Source organism: Simochromis diagramma, unplaced genomic scaffold (assembly GCF_900408965.1).
Source record: "Simochromis diagramma unplaced genomic scaffold, fSimDia1.1 OVJJ01000342.1, whole genome shotgun sequence".
Lineage (NCBI taxonomy): Eukaryota > Metazoa > Chordata > Actinopteri > Cichliformes > Cichlidae > Simochromis > Simochromis diagramma.
This window is the reverse complement of record NW_024386790.1, coordinates 38,239-60,869: the sequence shown is the minus strand read 5'-3', so window position 1 is coordinate 60,869 and position 22,631 is coordinate 38,239. Positions and strand designations below refer to the sequence as shown.

Here is a 22,631-nt window from a genome sequence, read left to right as displayed (position 1 = left end):
CTCTCTGAAGAGAAGGGTTTCAAGGATCAGCTGAGCTGAAGGTATAGACTCACCTGATAATAATAATAATAATAATAAATTTTATTTATGAGCGCCTTTCAAGTCACCCAAGGACTCTTTACAATAGGATAAAACACTTAGTAAAACAATAGCAGAATAAGAACAATAAAATAAAAGCACAAGATAAAATGAACAAACAGTGGATTCACAGTGAATATGCAGATTTGAACAGATGAGTTTTGAGTTGGGATTTAAACTGGGGGAGAGAACCAATATTTCTTATTTCAGGGGGCAGAGAGTTCCACAGCCTGGGAGCAGAGCAGCTGAAAGCTCTGCTTCCCATGGTGGTGAGGCGGAAGGAAGGTACAGTAAGCTGGATAGAAGAAGAAGAACGAAGTGAACGGGCAGAACAAGTGGTGGTTAACAGGTCAGAAAGGTAAGAAGGAGCGAGGTTATGAATGGCCTTGAAGGTGAGCAGAAGAAGTTTGAAAATTATCCGGAATTTCACAGGGAGCCAGTGAAGTTCCTGAAGAACAGGGGTGATGCTGTTTCGCATCCAAGATCTCGACTTTCAAGTCTTTGGTTACGGTCTGAAAGTCAGTAAGAGCCCCCTCTTTAAAAGCCTTTCTCTTTTTCCTTAAACAGGATTTGACACTTTTGGTAACCCATGGTTTTTTGTTAGGGTACACTTTAACACGCTTACGGGGTATAATCATGTCTTTACAAAAGACTGTATATGAGCTAGTCATATCCACCAAAGCGTTAAGATCATCTCCACAAGACTGAATAAAAACTTTCCAATTTGTACATTTAAAAAATTTCCTGCAAGATAAGCACAGATTCTTCTGACCATATGTCGACATCCTTAGTCCTTGTCTTGTCTCGTTTTAAGAGAGTTTTATGGATGGGCAGAAAATGCACAGTTATGGTCAGCAGATCCCAGAGGAGGAAGCAGGAGGGATGAGCGTTCGGCTGAATGTAAACGATGGTAATAAAAAGTTGTGGAAACTCATGATGGCGGTAAAAAAGGGCACAGTGACGTGGATTAAAGTTCAACGTCTGTGTACAAATACACTCTCTAATAGTCACAGGGCTACAGTAACATTTATTCACATACAAGCATACTCCACCTCCTTGGGATTTCCCTGTTACCCGTGTGTCCCGATCCCAGCGAGAAGGAGCTCCAAATCCGTTAATTAAAAAATGGACGTCCTGGTCCTGCTCAGTCAGCCATGTCTCGGGAAAAGCCATCACACAGCGCTGTTCCTGAAATCTTTCTGGAAACTGACGTTCTTGGAGTTCACCCAGCTCTTTCCTAAGAGACTGAACATTTCCCAGGATAACAGAGGGCAGGGGAAACCGATTGTCCTGTTGTCTCCTCAGATGCAATTTGACACCTCCGTGTCTCCCTCTTTCTCTCTTCCTCTAGTCACTTGTTCTGTTAGAGTCTCTCAGTATAAAATCCGGCAAACATGAGGTGAGTTCCTTACCATCATACCGTACGTTAAATTGTAACAGCTCCTCGCTGGAGTGAACAATCCTCAGCTGACTCACGGCCATACATGCATCATGGGAAACAAGCCAGCACAGTAAAAATCCAACCACAATGAAGAAGAAAGAATACATGATGTTATCTCACTGTTTGTGGAGCAGTTATCACTTTGTAAAAACGGTCACTTATTTAACCAAACACATGCAAGTGATAAAAAAAGGATAAAAACTGAAAAATTTCACAATTTTTCACAAATTTAATTGTGTCTTTGTGAGCTGGATGTATATGCTGGCTCACTGTAGAGGCTTGTTTGGAAAATTTGTAACTCAAAGATTAGTAGCAATTTTAGTGTTTTTCTTCACATTCATGCATTGATTATCTTCCAATTTGTGGTGTCGTTTTCCTGCAGCTGAATAAGTGTGTGTTGCCTTTGAATAGTTGTATAACCCTGTTACAAGATAACCAGCTTGTGAGCTGGTGATTAACCTGGCTGCACAGTTACACATTTTGTTTCTTGTAACCAACCAAAAATATATAATGGGATTAAGGTTAGGGTGAAAAAAATCACTCTGAATCACACAAAGTAAACCTATCAGAAAAATAACACAGGAAGACTTTGGAGGAGGTAGGTATATATGCCCCTTAGGGTGATTTGTTGTGACTGACGCTATATAAATACAACTGAAAATTGAATCACTGAACTATGACAGACAAATGTGTCCGAGGCACAGGGCCAGTTTCACATTTTACATAAAGTGAAAAGCTGCCTTCATGGTTGCCAACAATTTTGTCCAAGCAATTTGTCCACAAGATTGGTCCACTAGGTGGCAGCACAGAAAAATTTGCCCATATAATCAAAATTTTAAATTACAATATTACTATGAAAGACAGCACCACTTGCCGGTAGTATGTAGATATAGTTTCATCTTTACACTGTAAAAAAGATTATTACAGTAGTGAAAACCTGAAGTTCACTCATGGTTTCTGGTGTCTTTTACAGCATATACTGTCCATGAACCATTGCGAGTCAAAAACAGTTAGCCACCATCAATGTCCAAAATCTGGAGAACTGCCTAAACCTGCCTTAGTCTGAGAGTACTCACATCTTAAGGACAGGAGAAAGAAAAATTCCCGTTCTGCGTCACATGATACCTCCATCAATTCAGACCACCACCAACTCAGTCTGGAGGAAACTTTTAGACGCTTACTAGGTCATTTTGTTTAGTTTCTGTGTTTTTCATGATGCAAAAGGTATCTGAAGCATTAGTAATTTGTATTTACTCCCACACTATTTTTCTTTATATTAAAATTGTAGTTAAACTAAAGCATGGTCAGTATATTTATTTCTACTTTACTGAGAGTTAAGGTAGAAGGTACTTAGTTCATAGCTCAGTGCAGCATAATAGCATGTTCTCTTTGAATTTACCAGCACAAGCCAGTTCAAGGGTCAATTTGATACAAATCTTTGGAATGCATTCTATTGTTTTGTAATCTGCTTTCACCCTGCTATTGTAGCACAGTACAGCTCATATATCACACAGAGAATTAGAAAGCTGTGTTATTTTAAAACACATGAATTACCTGACAACACATTTAACATATTCACTTTGATATGATTCAAAGAAAGTGTGACACACATAAAAAGTTGCACTTCTGTCTTAACACTTCTTCAGTAGGGGTGGGTTTAAAAAATTGATTTCCCTATTCAAATCAGTTTCTTAAAATATAAATGTATATTGCCAGGAATGCCAAAATTTCAGGTTAAAGCTCACGAAATGTGACGTCGGACCCCTCCCAAGAACGCACAACACTCGCCAGGCACACCTGTTCACCCGGCCTCCACACCACCCTGGGAGCTCACTGTGCCACCCCTCCTCGGCAGCAGGCCAGAGACCCCCCGCCCCCGGTCCTCTGTTCAAGGCAACTGTCTGCAGGAGAAAAGGAAGGGAGAAGTTAGGCGTGAACAGCAGCGGCTCCTCACAGAGAGTCCATTTTACCTGCACAAACGCCGCCTGGCACTGCTTCGTCCACTGGACCAGGTCCGGGGCACCTTTCCGGGTGAAATCAGTTAAGGGGTTGGTGAGGTCCTCAACACAAACCGGCGACAGTAGCCGGCCAGCCCCAGAAACAGTCTCACCTCCTTTTTTGTCTTGGGCACCCCAAGTGGTACCCCAAATACTATACGTCCAACTGCACACTTCTTGAGGTTGACCGCCTGCCTGCCTGCCTCAGAGACTCCAGGATCGCAGCCAGAAGGTGGTAGGGGCCCCGAACAAGCCGAAAGAAAGTGTAACGAATTGATACAAACTGTACAGAGTGGAGAAGGCCGTTTTTTCCTTGGACTGCAGACAAGGGAATCTGCCAGTAGCCACTGATCAAATCTAGTGTCGTGAAAAAGCGAGCAGTGCCCAACTGGTCCAGCGGCTCATCGACCCTGGGCATTGGGTACGCATCAAAACGTGACACCTCGTTCACCTTGCGATAGTCGACACAGAACAGTATAGAACCATCCTCCTTCACGACCAGAACAATGGGGCTACACCACGCACTGTGCAACTCGTCTATTACTCACAACTTCAGCATTTCGCTCTATTCCCACTGAACTACTTGTCTTTTATGTTCAGGCAGCCTGTAGGGCCATGAATGCACCATCACACCAGGCTGCATATCAAAATGGTGCTCCATGAGAGACGTACGGCTGGGTAGGGGGTAGAACACATCAGCAAAGCGCTGTTGCAATGCAGCAACATCCACAATGGAGGGAGGCGGGAATGTTGGATTTTGGAACCAATGTGATCTCGGACCCTCCCAAGGATGCACAACACGGTCCATGTGGTGACAGCGCTTTTATTGTTACAATAGTCCAACTGTGGTTTCAGCACACTGGCATGGGACACAGACACTCCCGTTCAGCCATCACGCACACACCACTGCCTCGTCGAATGTCACTGCAAAAGTTAATCACCTCGCCAGGCACACCTGTTCACCCCGCCTCTGCAGCAGGCTGGAGACCACACGTCTGCCACACAAAACTATATCAACAACCGCCAAACAGCTAAAACAGTAAATGATAGTATGTAAAAAGATTCCACAAAAACATGTAAACACAAGTACCGTAACCCCCCCCCCACACAAGACAGCTCGAACGCAGTCAAGCTTTGTTTTTATACATAGATATAAAAATATGGATATGTGCAGAAAAATGATCATAATTATAATATTTCTGACTGAGTCAAAAGTGAATTAAATTGAATCAGAAATCGAATCAAATCGGGACCTTGTAAATCAGTTATAGAAATCAGTGATGATACCCAGCCCTATTCTTCAGTACCTTAAGAAAACCCACACACGTTTTGTTCATTTCCAACAAACAAAAGGTCATGCAAAGAATGTTTATTTGTCAATCTCACAGATTGATGCAGCAAGAGAAAAGTAAACATATGCACATGTCTTTAAGAAAGTCTCTACGGGCAAGCATGCTTTCTACAGGAAAAGAACTGTGTTGAGCACTCTGTAAGCCATTGAGAAGGTGACCAGCATGCCCACGACCCAGGACAGACCCCTGCTCGGCTGAGGCAGAGCGCCAATGTAGGTAATGGTGTGGAAGATCCGAGCGCCAGCGAAAATGCGAAAGTGAAGAAGAGCGACAGAAAGCTCGGGTCCAGTCAGAGCATAAAGGAGGCCGACAGTCACGAAGGGAATAATGTTCTCCAGGTCATTCTGGTGACACCTAGAGGACAAAACAAACAGAGGTTTAGCAACTGAGATGGCCACATTATTAGTAACAGTAGGCAACACTAATTTACACAATTTATTATACACATTTATGTTTTTTGGTAGTGTCTGTCCAAAGAATATCAAACACTCCCTAAAACCCTAAAACACCCCCCCCCCCCCCAAAAAAAAAAAAAAAAAAAACAAACAAACATGATATTTTCTTAACTTCTTTAGATCAACCATTGTCCGACACATCAGGATTCTGTAGTACCTGAATTTTAGGGCCAGATTATCTCTCCTTCGAACTCGTTCTACATCTGGGTGAGTTTTCAGCAGCTTCTTCTTTTCCTCTGCAGACTTTCTGGCTACATCCTCTTCATTAGAGAAAGACTTTAAAAAATAGAGAATACAAGTGTTTGTTTCTGCCAGATCACTATAAATATATCAGGTTGAAAGGATCAACGCCAAGAAGTGAGGATGGTTTATTTAGTCATGTAAATCTTTACTTTTCATAAACCAACATGAGTCTTGTAAGTTTTGAACTTGCAGCCTTATAAAACCAGGACAAAAAATTTCAACTAAGCTAATGTTACAGAGAAATACCCAAAATATAGAACATGCTTGCATTTGAACTCCCCCCTCTGGTGAAGCGGTTGTAACTAGTTATTGGCCCCATCAGTAGCATCTTCACAACAACAATAACTGCATATGTACTAAAAGCCCTCACTACCTCATTTTCCATCAGCTCTGCCATCTCTGCTGATTTACAGCTGAAGAATGAAGAAAAGAAGGAAGTTCGTTTACCTTCCTATTAAAGTAATTTTATTTCAAATCCTAATCCATTTGTAATTTCTGTGTTTTTTAGAGGGTGTATACCCAACACAAAATACCACTGCAAAAAAAAAGGATTCAATCCAAAATGGTAAAAAAATGCAATTTAATTTTATGCTAAACTATTCATACGCCATTTAAGCATCAAATAGGACCGACTGCACTCATAACCATAATATAAAATATATAAGACAGTGCTATCAGTAAGACTACAAACTCACTAAAATGCACAAGGAACAACTGAAGTGGCAAATATGAAAGGACAAGCAGTGGCACAGCAGCAGAGCAAACGCACCAAAACCAGTTTCAGCTTGACACTGTTTGTTGATTCACACATCTTAACACGCCACTCATAGAAATCCACCGTTATCACGATGAAAAACAATTTAACAATTTAGGTTTTTAATTGTTAAAACTCATTTTTATACAGCTTACTTTGGAATATTAGTATAGTATTAGGTAGTTTTTCAGCTTACTTACATTATCCGGTGAAGCAAGTCTGGATCTGTTGCACAACAAGAATTCCAACCTGTTACCCAGTTAACTCTGGGGGCAGGACAAATACAAAGGTGCTGTAACAGTTTGCAGCAAGAAACATGGCCCAAATGCTGTTTATTTTCTTTTTTCTTTATTTAACAGGTGATCCAACAGATATTCTCAGTGTCTTCTCTTACTGTTCTCCCTTCCCCTCTTTTTCTCTTTTTCCCTCTCTGTCTAATTGTCTGTCCAATTTGTAATAACTTAAAATAAAATAAAATAAACAATAATAATATAGATCAATCAAGTGGACCAATATGCCAATGCCATATTTTCTCCACTCAAAAAAATAAATCCATTGGGTGTCATCCGGGGAAGAATGATTTTTATGATCGAGTGGTTGCATGATTTGTGTTTTAAGTTTGAGTGTATTTTAGTGTTGCATGCTTTTATTGTATTTATTGGGACTTCTCCCGGAGAGACTCCGCCCCCTTGCTTACCTAATTAGCTACATCTGGAGGGCACAGGGGACAGAAATCAATCGGGCCTCCCTTGTTGGCAGCGGGCAATAAGGGGCTCTGGCAGGTGAGAGAAGGACGTGTGTGGCCGGACGCAGGGCAGCAGGAGAGCCATGGAGTAGCGTGGCGGCAGGCGCAGCCACAAGAAGTGGCTGTGTGGGAGGACGGCGCCAAAGGTAGCACAAGCCACAAAGCATCAACTGGCGGCAAGGCCGGGATGGTCCATTTGGTAAAGTAAATCATTTGGGCATCTTTCTTTGCCTTTAGACAATAATTCTGATGGCAAAAGAACCAAACAGGACCGGTGAAAAAAAAAAAAGCAGTAGAAGGAGAGCGGGCCTTCAGTCAGTGGACGGCAGTCCCTTCCACGGTGGCAGCGAGACGTCAGTGAATGGTTAAGGCACGGAACAGCGGAGGGCGGAGTTCAGAGCTCTGCCCTCCCGGGGTAAGTACCGACTGTTAAGATGTATATAATACCCTGGGGAATTAAGAAAATGCTCTCCTGTGCCTAGTGGAACCTTGAGCGGAGCAGCGAGGCGACAACAGAGGACGCGGTTGGCCTGGTTCCCACTGGTGGAAGCGGCGGAATCTTCATGGCCAAGAAGTGTGGCGGAGCCTGACTCGGAACTTTGGGACTTAGCTCATGGACTGAGCACCATTATTTTTTTATTGTGCTGAGTTTTATGTTTTTTATTTTTCTCTCCCCTGATCAGGGTATTTTTAGTGTTGTAAATAAAGCGTATTTAATTTTTATTGACTATTTTAACTGGATACGTCTTTCTGTTCCCGTGATCGTCCCCTGCCACTCTCCCCGTTATAGAAGGGGTTTCCTTTTAGCTTACACCCGTGACATGGGCATCTTTCCTGGCCTTCAGACAACAATTGTGATTGCTAAATTACCGAACAAGACAGGCAAAAAAACAAAAACAAAAAACCCCTCAAAGGCTAATTTTACATTTTACATGTTTTTACATAATATGAATAGTTGCCAACAATTTTTTCCAAGCAAATTGTCCACAAAATCGGTCCACTAGGTGGGAGCACAGAAAAATTTGCCCATATACTCAAAATTTTAAATTACAATATTTTTATGAAAGACAGCACGCCTTCACTTGCCGGTAGTATGTAGATATAGTTTCATCTCTACACTGAGTTAGTGCATGAGGTTGAGAGGTACCGGGAAGATATAGTCAGGATCACCTCAACGCACAGCTTGGGTTCTGGAACCAACCTCCTGGAGAGGGGCGGCTGGGTATCCTGGTATCCCCTCAGCTTGAAGTCTGTGTGTTGGGGTTGGTCCCACTGGACGAGAGGGTTTGCTCCCTGTACCTCCAAGTCAGGGAATGGGTCTTGACTATCGTCTGCGCTTATGCGCCGAGTGGCGGTTCAGAATACCCAGCCTTCTTGGAATCCCTGGGTCGGGTACTGGAGGGTGCTCCGCCTGAGGACTCTGTTGTCCTACTGAGAGACTTCAATACTAACATGGGCAATGACAGCAAGACCTGGAGGGGCTTGATTGGGAAGAACGGCCTCCCGGATCTGAACCCGAGCGGTTTGTTGTGTTTTGTTATTGGACTTCTGTGGAAACCACAGTTTGGCCATAACGAACACCATGTTCGAATATAAAAGTGTCCATAAGTGCACGTGGTACCAGGATGCTGTAGGCAGCAGGTCAATGATCGATTTTGTAATCGTATCACCAGACCTGAGTCCATATGTTTTGGACACTCAGGTAAAGAGAGGGGCTGAGCTGTCAACTGATCACCACCTGGTGGTGAGTTGGATCAGGTGGCGGGGGAGGACGCACGCTGGACAGACCTGGCGCACCTAAACGCATAGTGTGGGTGTGCTGGGAACCCCTAGCAGAGGCCCTGGTCTGCGAGATCTTCAATGCACACCTCCTGCAGAGCTTCAACAGCATTCTGAGGGAGACTGGGGACATTGAGTCTGAATGGACCATGTTCAGGATCTCCATTGCTGAAGCTGCTGCACTGAGCTGTGGATGCAAGGTGGTTGGTGCCTGTCGTGGTGGTAACCCCTGAACCAAATGGTGGACACCAGAGGTGAGGGAAGCCACCAAGCTGAAGAAGTAGTGCTATCAGGCTTGGTTAGCTTGTGGGACTTTGGAGGCAGCTGATAGGTATCGACAGGCCAAGCGGAATGGAGAACGGGCAGTGGCTGAAGCAAAATCTCAGGTGTGGGAGGAGTTCACAGAGGCCATGGAAAAAGACTTTTAAACTGCCTCGAAGAGACTCCATCAGGCAACTCAGGGGAGGAAATCAGTGTTCTACCTGTACTGTGTATAGTGTATGTGGAGCACTGCTGACTTCGACAGAGAAAATTGTCGGGCAGTGGAAGGAATACTTCGAAGACCTCCTTAATCCCACTGGCCCGTCTCCCGAGGAGGAAGCAGAGTCTGGGGACGAAGGGGATGACCCGCCAATCTCCCAGGTTGAGGTCATTGAGGCAGTTAGACAACTCCTTGGTGGCAGAACCCCTGAGGTGGACAAGGTCCGTCCCGAGTTCTTGAAGGCTCTGGATGCTGTAGGGCTGTCTTGGTGACACGCCTCTACAATGTTGCATGGAGATCAGGGGCAGTACCCCTGGGTTGGCAAACTGGGGTGGTGGTTCCCATCTTTAAGAAAGGGGACCGGAGGGTGTGTTACAGCTATAGGGGAATTAGATTCCTCAGCCTCCCTGGAAAGGTGCTGGAAAGGAGAGTTCCGTCCATTAGTCGAACCTCGGATAAATCTTCCTCCTTCATCTCCTCATCTCACTCAACTTGCAGTCCATCTGAGAACAAGGCACAAACTGCCATTGCAATAAACTATTATTTAATTATCCACACTCAACAACTCTTGCTCTTAATCTTAATGATGATGGAAAAATGTTATAGAAGCTAAACATTCCTGGAATACCTCTCCAACAACTGGTACATGTGTTAATGTTCCCTGTGCTCTTTGTTATTTTTTTTTTTTTGATCTCCTCCATACCTGCTTCATGCCCTGGAGGACGGGGCTGTGGCTCCCCCCACACCCTCTAGCACATCATTACATGAAGGAACCTTTTAAATGGTGGCAACACCACTGACCTCGTCAAACACCTCAGAGTAAATCACATCACAGAATATGATGAGCTTATGTTGAGGCGAACTGAAGAGGAGGAGAGGGGCAGGTGCTGCTAGGGGGAGACAGACGTCTCTCGCAGAGTCCTTTAGTGCTGCAGGCAGGCAACATGCTCAAATAGCTCACAACGTCAGGTTTTGTTTTTATTTCTATATGATTATTCTTCATTATTAAGGAATAAAAACAAGTTGTCTGATGTCCTCTAATCATTATGAAGCAATATGGTTATGTTATTATTACAATTACATAATACAATTATATATTGTATTATGAAATACAATGAAACAAGTTTTTGTACAGAGTATCGGTATCGGATCAGTATCGCCGATACCACCCTGAATTTTACTTGGTATCGGATCGGAGAGGAAATCAGTGGTATCGCACATCACTAGTTTCTCCTACAGCTCCAGACCGCCCAGGCAAAAAAAATGCGCGTGGTCTTTGTGAGCTCGTAACCAGCGCGCTTTGTCGTCAAGGGCAATCATTGGTTAATGGTCATCATGTGACTGATGCAAGCCAGATCACCAAAGAAATATAAACTTTTTTTTTTAAGTGCCAAATTACAAAACACTTATAATTATTTCACTTATAGGAATCAGTGATGATACCCAGCCCTTTTCTTCAGTACCTTAAGAAAAGCCACACACATTTTGTTCATTTCCAACAAACAAAAGGTTATGCAAAGAATGTTTATTTGTCAAGCTCACAGATTGATGCAGCAAGAGAAAAGTAAACACATGCATATGTCTTTAAGAAAGTCAGCTCTATGGGCAAGCATGTTTTCTACAGGAAAAGAACTGTGTTGAGCACTCTGTAAGCCATTGAGAAGGTGACCAGCATGCCCACGACCCAGGACAGACCCCTGCTCGGCTGAGGCAGAGCGCCAATGTAGGCAATGGTGTGGAAGATCCGAGCGCCAGCGAAAATGCGAAAGTGAAGAAGAGCGACAGAAAGCTCGGGTCCAGTCAGAGCATAAAGGAGGCCGACAATCACGAAGGGAATAATGTTCTCCAGGTCATTCTGGTGACACCTAGAGGACAAAACAAACAGGTTTAGCAACTGAGATGGCCACATTATTAGTAACAGTAGGCACGACTAATTTACACAATTTATTATACACATTTATGTTTTTTGGTAGTGTCTGTCCAAAGAATATCAAACACGCCCTAAAACCCTAAAACAACCCCCCCCCCCCCCCCCCAAAACAAACATGATATTTTCTTAACTTCTTTAGATCAACCGTTGTTCTAAAGCAGGGGCGTCGAACTCCAGGCCTCGAGGACTGGTGTCCTGATTAGTTCATTACCAGGCCTCTGGAGAACTTCAAGACATGTTGAGGAGGTCATTTAGCCATGTAAATCAGCTGTGATGGATCAAGGACACATCTAAAACCTGCAGGATACCGGCCCTCGAGTCCTGGAGTTCGACACCTGTGTTCTAAAGACACATCAGGATTCTGTAGTATCTGAATTTTAGGGCCAGATTATCTCACCTTCGAACTCGTTCTACATCTGGGTGAGTTTTCAGCAGCTTCTTCTTTTCCTCTGCAGACTTTCTGGCTACATCCTCTTCATTAGAGAAAGACTTTAAAAAATAGAGAATACAAGTGTTTGTTTCTACCAGGACTTATCACAATAATATATCAGGTTGAAAGGATCAACACTGAGAAGTGAGGATGGTTTGGGAGCAGTTGTGCATTTCTTTATTCTGTAGTTATGTAATTTTTTATTTTTCTTAAACCAACATGAGTCTTGTAAATTTTGAACTTGCAGCCTTATAAAACCATAAAGCAACTAAGCTAATGTTACAGAGAAATACCCAAAATGTAGAACATGCTTGCATTTGAACTCACCCCTCTGGTGAAGCGGTAGTATCCAGTCATTGGCCCCATCAGTAGCATCTTCACAACAACAATAACTGCATATGTACTGAAAGCCCTCACTACCTCATTTTCCATCAGCTCTGCCATCTCTGCTGATTTACAGCTGAAGAATGAAGAAAAGAAGGAAGTTTGTTTACCTTCCTATTAAAGCAAGTTTACTTCAAATTTAAATCTATTTGTAGTTTCTGTGTTTTTTAGAGGGTGTATACCCAACACAAAGTACCACTGTGGAGATAACTCAATCCAAAATAGTAAAATATTTCATGCTAACTAATATTTCATGCTAAACTATTCATACACCATTTAAGCATCAAATAGGACCGACTGCACTCATAATCATAATATAAAGTATATAAGACAGTGCTATCAGTAAGACTACAAACTCACTAAAATGCACAAGGACCAACTGAAGTGGCAAATATGAAAGGACGAGCAGTGGCACAGCAGCAGAGCAAACGCACCAAAACCAGTTTCAGTTTGACACTGTTTGTTGATTCAAAGCACACATGTTAACACAGCACTCATAGAAATTTGTCATTGTCAAATAATGAGCTATTTGACAATGACAAAATCATTTTTATACATTTTACTTTGGAGTTTTAGGTAGTTTATCAGGTTTACTTACTTTGCGCGGTGACTCTGCAGAAGACAAGCAAGTCTGGATCTGTTGCACAAGAAGAATCTCACCTGTCACCCAGTTAACTCTGGGGGCAGGGCAAGTACAAAGGTGCTGTCAGAGTTTGCAGCAAGAAACATGGCCCAAATGCAAAACGCAAAGGCAGATGAGATAAAGAAAAAATAACATATTTTTGTTAGGCAGTATGCAGCAGTTCAAGTGTAATACAACTAAACCCAAAAGCCACAAAGTTCATGCAGAAAAGTTCACTTTCTATATGTCTGTGAAGGTTCAGAAAGAAAAGTGTCTGGACCTAAAAGAAGTCTAGATGCTTTTCTTTCCGAGCTCCTTAGACTACACGTTCTATACTTGAGTCTAATCTGCTGCCAAATCTCTTTTATTCTGCTGGAACTGCAGCTATTAGAACACGAAACACACACCAAGAATGTTTAATCATTCAAATTAATTTGACATTGAACTGCCAGCAAATGAAAGAGACTTCCACATCTAATTTATTTGGCTGTTCAACACTAAGATTTAATGTTTAAATGTCACCAGTTGAAAGTTTTCAGACCTCAAATATGCAGCAATCACCCTGTTTGTTGTTGTTTGTTACACGTGTAAATACCTTTTTTTTTTTTACCATAAAAATCTTCAAAAATAAGATTTCATGTAAATTTAAAGCTACAACAATTGCATTTTAATTTACTGTCCAACATCATTTTTTGAATTATGGAAAAAGTAAATTTCCATTATTTTAGAGTATTCCTCTGGTGCAACTAACTAAATTAAAGACTAACTTCAAGTTGCCAAAACCACAGTAACTACAAAAACTACATCATAACATTGCAGTCCTTTATTTTATAAATAAACATATGACTTTGTAATGGGTGTGAAATTGTATTGAAAGTGAACAAATGGTAAATGGTGTCTTGACATGTATTTCCTCTTATAGAGGAGTGGCTTTAAGCCTCCATGAGTTTTGGCAGAGAGCCAACAGGAAACAGTGACTTCTTTATTAGTTTTAACTTGATGGTGTAAGCTAATGTGACAAAGTGGTTAGGCATGAACTCATTTACCACTTGTCCCTTAACCATATTGATAATTCATTTTCTTGTTATTTTACCTTCAGCCATAATGCTTTAATTTAGACATTGCTGGTGTAACTTTGCTTAACACACTATCCCGGGTTTGTTTGTGGTAGCAGTAGTTACATCCATTACATCCATGCATATGTTTTTTAAAGCAAACACTACTAAACATCAGGTCATTTGAATTTTCTCCTGTTCACAGGCAAATGTCTGGTAAATTATGTTTCTTTATGTTACTTTGGTTATACTTACCATGTTTGTCCATTTATTCAGGTCCTATATTTAAGACAGGTATATGGGAAGGGCCGCCCCAGTACTTCCTGTTTATATAGAGTCATGAGGTCATTGATTGCATCACTGGGTGTAACCAAATGAAGGGTTTTCATTTTGTATAGTATTGTTTATTTTCTTTAAAGTTGCCTTTTGAGTTGTATTGTATGCAATGTTTTACTTTTCAAACCATTTAGCTTTGTTTAGAATTGTATTGTTTGGTCTGACCTATTTGTTTCAATGGTAGCGACTAACGAGGTTCAGGTGTGGGTAAAGTCCTGTATAAAGCAAGTGGGATTTTTGGCTACCAGGTTGATTGTTTTATGGTAGAATGGCGATGCCAAAAATAAAGTATACTTAAAAGAAACTTAAATAGTCTGCTGGTGCTGTTTACTTATAACCTTCCTTGGTGCTTATGTTATGCTACCTCACAGCTACCCGCTTTTAGCCTTCATAACTGCCTTAGTTATGTATAGCAGGGATTCAGCAAATAGCTTTTCCAGTTTGGGTACATACTGAGAGCATCACTCAGTTGCTGAAAAATTATGGATAACACTTGAAATCTGGTAATTGTCCCAGGGTGCCCAACCCTAAAAGGCAATCAGAACATGAAACTTTAAATTTTATTAAATTATCTCCTACAAACCTTAGCAGATGATTTCTTGTGAGAGAGACGCTCTTATCTTCATGTCATCCTGTTGCTGGCAGTCCTCGGCCTGTTTATTCACACTGTATGATGGTCGGGAACAAAATCATGAAGTTTGATGAGTGCTACAGATCACGTTCCCAAACTACAATTAATATAAACGTTTTGAGTACAATGAATTTTCTCATGTTCTCTTTTGCTTTTGTCATTATTTATTAAGTAGCAATATGTAATATGCATGCAGAGTTTCACATATTGGACTCTTCACATCCCATCAGATCTATTAAAGACATGGGAGGAATTTGTTGGTGCTGAGAGTTAAAAAGGACGTCGGCTCTTGGGTTAGACAGATGAAGAAAAAAAACAAAAAGTGAGTTCATGTTACAGTTTAAATGAGTATTTTCACCAAGTTATTATCGTTAAGCTGCATTTATTTAATGGCACACCTTCTCACATGTGTGAGATAAAACCTAGAATTTAGCAATTCAGAGCCTGCTACAAGAATTCTATTTATTATAAATAGTATAATAATAGCATAAATTAATAATATAAATTAAGCTTTTAAACTTTTTCAGCTTTACAGTGTGTTTTTATCTGTCTGTCAATGACTGTCATGGTCTGACAGCCCTCGCTGGTCAGCTTGCCTGTTTCGTCTATGTGTTTGGATGTGTGTGTATCCAGAAGGCTGGTTTCCAAGTGCCATCAGGCTGGGAAGAGTTACCGCGCTGAAGTCAGCCACACCTGCTGCTCTTCAACCATCACCAGCTGCAGCTGATCATCATCACGGGAAGTTTGCTGCTGTTCTGAGTTTCCGTCAACGCTGGATCGTTGAGTTTAGACTTTGTGTGTGTGTTGCTTGACTAATCTATGCATCTTGTCCTGCCAGGATTTGGGAATGGAGTGATCCATGGGAATGGAGCCATTGTACAGTTTGAGACTTGGAGTTTCACGATTCATGCCACGGACAAATTAAAAAAAAATCTCTGTAAAATAAAACTTTTGGGAAAGGATCTTTTCTTTATGTAATGACAGTTGTGACTCATGAGCCAGGTGAAAATGTGAAAGTGCAATGACAGATTTGAAAGTTAAGAAATGTTTTGCTGAAAACAACAACACACGTAAACAATTAGTATGATGTATGAAGAGAGACAATAGCTTTGTTAGAAAAGATAGACGCCATTGTCTCTGAAAACAGTCCGACTGCTACACTAGACTGATGTGTGATAAAGACAAAGTGATGAAAGAGAATGTGAACCAAAACTCCTTCAAAGAACTGATGGGACCGACTCTTCAGTTTCACAAGATAAGAATTTTTGGACAGAAAAAAAATTCTTATATATCAGTGTTTTGTTTTTTTAAAAAATTAAGAAAAATTGTCATTTCACTGCATTCCAGAGACAGAATTTTTCTATGTCATGTAACAGTACAATCTATGTGAGAATTCAGTGCTGTGCATCTGACAGAACTACTCTAGCTCCCCTTTTCTTCAGCATCTGGACACAGTACAGAGGGTTGGTCCAGGAGTTTGGACTGGAGTGAAACTGCCTCCAGATCAGTGCTGGTGAACCACCAGTGAACATCCACGTACCAACTCCTGTGTCTCTGTCATAGAGGGGAGTGACTGAATGTTTGTCCCAGTATTAAAAAGTCAGCTTGATCACAAATGAATGGCAGGAGCCAATGAGCCAGAAAAGCTGATTGCTCACAGGTGAGGTGAGAGAGCAGCAGAGATAGATTAACATCTCCAGATGTCAAGGAGGTGAACACTAACACAGTTATATGTTTATGTACCGAGGTTGTAACCCATTTTGTCAGTGGATGGTGGTGTTGTACTACTGGGGAACCACTAGAGACATGCACAGCTCAGAAATACATGAGCTCTGACCTGGGAAAGATGCTAACTTTGGTGTCCTCTCTATTTATCTACAGGTACTGAAAAACTTACATTTATATCACTAAAGTAATGTAAGTTAGATAACAACTGTTCTGTCATTTTTGTGATGACTGTGAGACGTTGTTTTGTTTTTTCTTATGTGTTAACAACAGTGCCAAATTATTTTGAGTTATGACCATTATATAAGTTATCCTTTAACTATGAGTGTTTATGTTTAATTTATGTGTATATGAATATGTCAAACTCATTTCAGTTGGCTACACAACCTTTGGAGTTGAAGTATGAAATACCTACCTGTCTCACTTAAGATGGTCCACCTTGCCTGTAGGTCCTCTCTGGAGCACTCAACTCATTTACCCACCTGCCTGCTCACCTTCCTTTTCTCCTGTGAAAACGCAAGCCAGTGGCTTCTCCCTCAGAAAGTACTCTTAGTGCCCCTAAGTAAGTAATCGCATCACCACTCACCAACGGGACTTTCCATGCGTTATCTTTCTGTTTGGACTAACTAACTATACTCTAGCTAGTTAGTTTAGTTAGAGTAACCCAGATCTCCTTAGAATCCTCTTTAACTGCTACTTTTCTTGCTTGTGTAAAATAAAGACTATTAAAATTATAATTGAATCCACTTGACTCCTGCATTTGAGTCTACCATCATTTATCAGCCTATGTGGCCTGAAACACAGACAGAGAAAAATTGTTTACTTGTGCTTCAAGGCTGTAGATCTATATCAAATGCGCTGCAAGTGACACTGGCAAGCACAACATTCCTCAGGTGGCAGTGCAGAGGGCAGCACTGAAGGGCCAACAACATCCTCTACCCATGTCCACTGGCATCATCCTTCACTCTGGGTAATATTTTAAGGCCCCATCCCTTGCGTCACTTCTGTATCATTAACTATTCAAACAGCGATGTCATAGCCCCACCCCACATATGTAGTAAAACAGCATACTGATGGTCAGCTTTCATACTTCCACAGACAGATTTCACCATTTTTATCGTGGAACGGTCAGGCCCCAGTGGTGGAGAAAGTAATGTACTTGGGAATTTTGGCAATGTTTCTGAAACATTCACAGAAAATCCCGTGAAGATAAAATGTTTTGGTATTGTGGAATTTTGTCCTCTGTTTTGTCTGATATCTAGACACAGGTGAAAAGTGCTCTTAGAGAACCAGCAAAAAGATCTCAAAACTGTTGACTACATTGTAACAAGAGACTTGAGAAGAAAGACGTGGGAGTCCCTTCTAAGTGCAGTGCACTGCAAACAGTTGTAAAGAACTGTTGGATGCACTTGGATCAATGGCAATATTACAGACAAATTGCAAGATCCATAGACAGCTGCTGACCTGACAAACATGCCCAATATGGGAGCCAGAAAGAGTAGAAGACAAAGTTAAATTGCTTCGTATTTGTGCGTGGACTGAAGCACGCGTTTTTGAGTCCTCAAAGATTACACACAAATCACTGCACACATTTTTAAATTTGGCCATTCGATGTCCCACTTGTCGGTCTGGATAGCCCTGACCAACACCCAACGCACAATAATGTCATGAAAGCATATTTTTGGTGATTAGTATCCCATAGCTACTAACTGTTATCCTAAGCTAGTAATTAGCATTAACTAACATCCCGATGCTAGTAACAACCATCCTTTATGTGCCAATCACCAATAATTAGGGTAAACCTTTTCCCAAACTATTAAAACTACCCATATGGAAAAGAAATAGAGAAAACTCATATAAGGCTTAATATGATTTACTCATGAAAGTGGCCACTTTCTCATTACTTTCATATATTGTTTTAGGAAGTATCCAAAACATACAAGTTTCATTTATATAACTTTTCAAGGGATCTTACATCTGTTTTCACTCTTGTATGCTTTTCATACAAGTTTCACACAAGACAGATACAAACCTTAGAAGATTTATATATATCTTTTCCATATGGGTACTGACTGCATTTTTTTTTAATCCTGGACGTCGCCCGGATCAACAAGGTAGGGGTTACATGAATAGGATGAGAGACCTATGGATTCTTCGATATCCAACATCCACAATGACGGCGAAACAACTAGTAGCTCAGTGTTCCAACATTTTTCGTCTGCAGTCTGGAGGTATTATAAAGTTGATGATAACAACATTGCCATAGCAAACTGTGAGATATGTAAACTTGGAAAAGCGACCCACTTCAGTACTGGAAAGAACATGCTAACCAGTTTCCCTCTATGGCTGCAACCCAATATCTCAGTGCCCCCTGTAGCTCTGTGGACAGTGAGAGACTTTAGTGCCGTTGCAAACGTCCTTGATGAGAACAGAAACAGGCTCAAACCTGACAAGGTAGAGATGTTAGTTTTCATTAAGAGAAAACACACATTTCCTTCTGTGAAACTTACTGCTATGATGACAGTAAGAGTTAGGAGTGCAGTTTCTAAAACCACATTACTAGCTTTGCAAACACTGTGGCACTTTTATTTTTTTATTTGTTTACATGCCTGCCGGATATTTTTAGTTGAGGTGCTATTTGTTGTTATATTAGTCTTTTTTTATATTTACTGTTGCACTAAAGTCCATAAGTGAAGAATTTATGTTATTTATTACTTGATTGTTCAAGCTACCTCACAAAAGTGCTTTGTTTGTTAACAGAGTTGTTGAACGTTAAAATAAAGTGAATTAAATAAAAAAATGAGGAATATCCAGGATCTGTTTCTTCGTTCTGCTTCATTCTTTTTTTATGTATTATTGAAGTATCGGATCGGGACTCGGTATCGGTAGATACTCAAAATCAAATGACTCGGACTCGAGGGCAAAAAAACATGATCAGCACATCCCTAATTGACACCTTGCTCGGACACTGAGTGGCAAATAGCAAAGATTGCAGATGAGTGCATTTAATGTTTTTGTCTTGTGTAGCCATTCTAAAGCTAAACAAAGGACAGGCTTTGTGTATAACCGCTGGTATGTAGCATACACATGTAATATAATAGAATTTTACACATCAGCTGAAACAAAACCTTCTTGGATGGTCTCGTCGATTAAGCATAAATCCATTTCATTTGTTAGATAATTGCACTAAAATGCTGTAAAGAGCAAAAAACGCACAAACATTGTCAAGTGAACCAGTTCGCAGACTTCAGAAGGCACTCACAGCAGTTGTTGCTGTCACGATTGAACTTGAGCTAATGCAGTAAAATGAGACACTCCGAGACCTGATGGTAGAGAGATGAACCAGAGCATGACCTTCAATGCAGACTGCAGAGTTCACAAGTTGCTTAGCGGTCACATTAGGGTCAACTTTTGAGATAAGGACGGTGAGGTACGTTGTCCTCCCATCATGGTGAATTGTATGTGTGTATTCTGCCCCTCGTTTGTGGCTTGGTTGGGTTTCTTTGGCTGGCGAATTTCTCAGGTTTCCCAATAGTGGGCAGTATTACCCCTTCAGTTTGTGGCTTCTTCTTTGGTTATTTGGTGTGCACTACACTGCCCTCTTTGGTGATGTGTTGTAAGCAGCAGGCAAAGTTCACGCAGGCAGTGTGAGAAAATGCATGGAGCAGAAAACAAGCTGCACAACTTTAAGCTCAGTTTACATCGTTGGGGAGTTTGTTGAGCCATAATCTGTAAGTAAGCAATGTCTAACTTCATTTTCTGTAAGATTTGTTACTTTCATGTTACTTAAAAGGTTATTTGAACGTATAAGGAAAGATGTTTATGGTGAATGTAAAGCATAAGGAAAGCTATGTTGCTAACTTCTGTTTTGTTTACAAAATATGTTGATACTGATGCTTACGTATTATTTTACTGTATGTTCACAGTCTTACAAATTAAAAGAGGAAAAAACGGTCTTCAGTTAAAGACACAAAGACAAAGCGATGTGTCCTGTCGTTCCTGGAACCATCTCCTCTTATGTTAAGCTCGCTGCATAGGGTGAATAGCCATACATTCACCTGAGGGCAGCAGAGTGTGGATTACATAGATTTATGTTTATAAGACATTAAACCTGCAGTGTTCCGGTCAGAAACAGCACTGGACCATTTTTGTGTTTGGGCGTTTTCGTCCAAGTGAAGCAACGAAAACTCACAACTGCATTTCTTAGCATGACAGGACAGGATGATCACACTGACGTGTTTAAGACAGGAAATTCACACACTTTAACTTTCAAAGAAATTGTGATGCATTAGTACAAACTAATAATTATTATAATTATAACAAATTAAATCAATTTCAGTGAAAGGTTTATGTGATATAAGCAGACAGGCGATGCAGGATGAATTATTCAGATTTATTTATTAATTAACTGATAAATTTAGATTGTCCAATTACTGTTGCTGCTAATTCCCTGATTAATACATTTCTTTAGATTTGTCCAATTTTTTTGTTTAAATTGATTCATGAATAATTAATTGATCACTGATCAATTAATTATTGATCAGTGTAGCAATACAGGTTGCTACTATGCACCTGTATTTATAACTCAGGTTCATAGTAGCAACTCTTTTTAACCCAGCACAAGCTCTCTAAGAAGACGAGGAAAAACTCCTCAAAAACTTGAGAAGAAACCTCGGGAAAGGCAATTCAAGAGAGATCCCCTTTCCACGGATTGCTGGGGGTGGGTGGGGTATTTTCCATTTATGGACAGAAACCATGTATGGAAAAGACAATACATGGAAGTTCCACTTCGATCTCGTGGTTTTTGTGGGGTGCCTCTACAGGGGCAGGACTGTAAAAATGACATAATTGTTAAAAACGTACACAGATATGTGACATGGCTTCAGAATTTGACCAAATACTTCTCTGTTAGAGCTTATGCTCTGTAAGCCTGTTGTGCTTGGAGTTGATAAGTCATGTGAACCAGGGATGATTTCGAAGTTCCTCTAGGGTGAGGCGGTCTTCATTTTTGGCTGCCAGGCAACCTAACAGAAAACTCTCGCAGTCTGTTTGGAAATATAATAGAGGGTGGGGTTCACGTTTGTCATACAAAAATCGATATGTGCATTACCGATACAGATAACACATTAAACAGAATTTTCTGTTTTGTAACGCAAATCATGACAGGTTAAAGAATTAACATCTGGCTTACTTTCTGAAATATCGGTACGCTTCGAATACATGTTCTTGGAAGAGGTGATGTTGTGTAACAGCCTATCCATCACTCTGCCCAGCTGCAAAACTGTGATGCAATCGGCTTTGGTGGCGTTTAACAGCAAGTTTAGAGCCGGTGATTTTCTCCCTAAAATCCAAAGAGAAATTATTAATGGTAAGAAATGTATGTGGACACAAGGCGTGTGGGCAGGCAAGAACATGTAAACAATGAGGCTGATGACCTACCATTTCTTCGAGTGACTGCTTCTGGTGTAAAAAAGACTCCACAGCCAAAATCAATGTATTTGACACGCGGATGTGCTAAACGTTCAGCTGAGTTTTCAATTATAATATTGTCTGTCTTAATGTCTTGATGGAAAACACCCTTGGAGTGCATTTCAGTGGCTGCATCTACCAACTGTCTCATTATGGCCTGACAGACAAACGAAAGATACGTTAAAACCATAAGATCTAAATTATTCATAAAAGACAAATATTTTATTCTTGCTACTCACTGACCTTAATGTCGCTCTCACAAATCCTTTCTCTTCTGTTTGACAGGTAAACGTCCAAGTCTATGTTGTTTTTGCCCCCTTCAAAGACCATAATAAGTTCTTTTTCTAAGTCATACCACTCGAGTAAAACTGGGGTCACATTGCTGCTTGTAGCCTCTGGTCCTGCCCCCACTTTTATCAGCAATGCCACCTCCAGAGGAATCTTGGTCATTCTACCATTAAGAAGCTTTAGAAACAGAACATCCGGGTCAGTTGTCAAAACATTAGGCTGTTTGAGGTACATGCTGCCCGAAAAACAACCGAAAAAGACAAACATCTCATACCATTGGCTGGCAGGTAGAGCGACTTCTGAGGAACATGTTTTATTACCACCTGCATTAAAGAGAAAATGTGTTGAGAAAAAGCACGTAGAGAACAGGATGAACTACAAGAAAACATGCGTAAAGTGCACACATAAGAGCCATACTGGGAAATTGTCTTCTCTA

The 22,631-nt window shown here is 40.9% G+C and overlaps 3 protein-coding genes and 1 long non-coding RNA gene across 6 annotated transcripts; 1 reads left to right on the top strand and 3 right to left on the bottom strand.

Annotated features, from left to right (window-relative positions):
* Positions 1-4,323: 4,323 nt before the first annotated feature.
* Positions 4,324-6,664, bottom strand: LOC120728580 (microsomal glutathione S-transferase 1-like). Of its 2 annotated transcripts, none has more exons than XM_040023600.1 (4): positions 6,521-6,664; positions 5,847-5,979; positions 5,508-5,599; positions 4,324-5,222 (listed from the first exon to the last, which is right to left on the bottom strand). In XM_040023600.1, exons 2-4 carry the CDS (start codon positions 5,961-5,963, stop codon positions 4,976-4,978), a joined length of 456 nt encoding a protein of 151 aa, XP_039879534.1. In that variant the 5' UTR covers positions 5,964-5,979; positions 6,521-6,664; the 3' UTR covers positions 4,324-4,975. The 2 variants fall into 2 exon arrangements, with proteins under 2 accessions (XP_039879534.1, XP_039879533.1); XM_040023599.1 differs by lacking the exon at positions 6,521-6,664 and adding an exon at positions 6,262-6,469.
* Positions 6,665-6,886: 222 nt separating this feature from the next.
* LOC120728579 lies at positions 6,887-7,801 on the top strand. The gene is made up of 2 exons (XR_005694744.1): positions 6,887-7,255; positions 7,356-7,801. It is a non-coding gene; the product is annotated as an uncharacterized LOC120728579 (long non-coding RNA).
* Positions 7,802-10,835: 3,034 nt separating this feature from the next.
* Positions 10,836-12,762, bottom strand: LOC120728578 (microsomal glutathione S-transferase 1-like). 2 transcript variants are annotated; one of them, XM_040023596.1, is made up of 4 exons: positions 12,668-12,762; positions 12,013-12,145; positions 11,653-11,744; positions 10,836-11,190 (listed from the first exon to the last, which is right to left on the bottom strand). In XM_040023596.1, the coding sequence occupies exons 2-4, from the start codon at positions 12,127-12,129 to the stop codon at positions 10,944-10,946; spliced, it is 456 nt and encodes a 151-aa protein (XP_039879530.1). In that variant the 5' UTR covers positions 12,130-12,145; positions 12,668-12,762; the 3' UTR covers positions 10,836-10,943. The 2 variants fall into 2 exon arrangements, with proteins under 2 accessions (XP_039879530.1, XP_039879531.1); XM_040023597.1 differs by lacking the exon at positions 12,668-12,762 and adding an exon at positions 12,430-12,525.
* An 8,378-nt stretch (positions 12,763-21,140) lies between these two features.
* LOC120728577 (serine/threonine-protein kinase pim-2-like) lies at positions 21,141-22,258 on the bottom strand. Its single transcript, XM_040023595.1, has 4 exons — positions 22,151-22,258; positions 21,878-22,064; positions 21,630-21,779; positions 21,141-21,483 (listed from the first exon to the last, which is right to left on the bottom strand). Exons 1-4 carry the CDS (start codon positions 22,235-22,237, stop codon positions 21,392-21,394), a joined length of 516 nt encoding a protein of 171 aa, XP_039879529.1. The 5' UTR covers positions 22,238-22,258; the 3' UTR covers positions 21,141-21,391.
* Between the last annotated feature and the right edge of the window lie 373 nt (positions 22,259-22,631).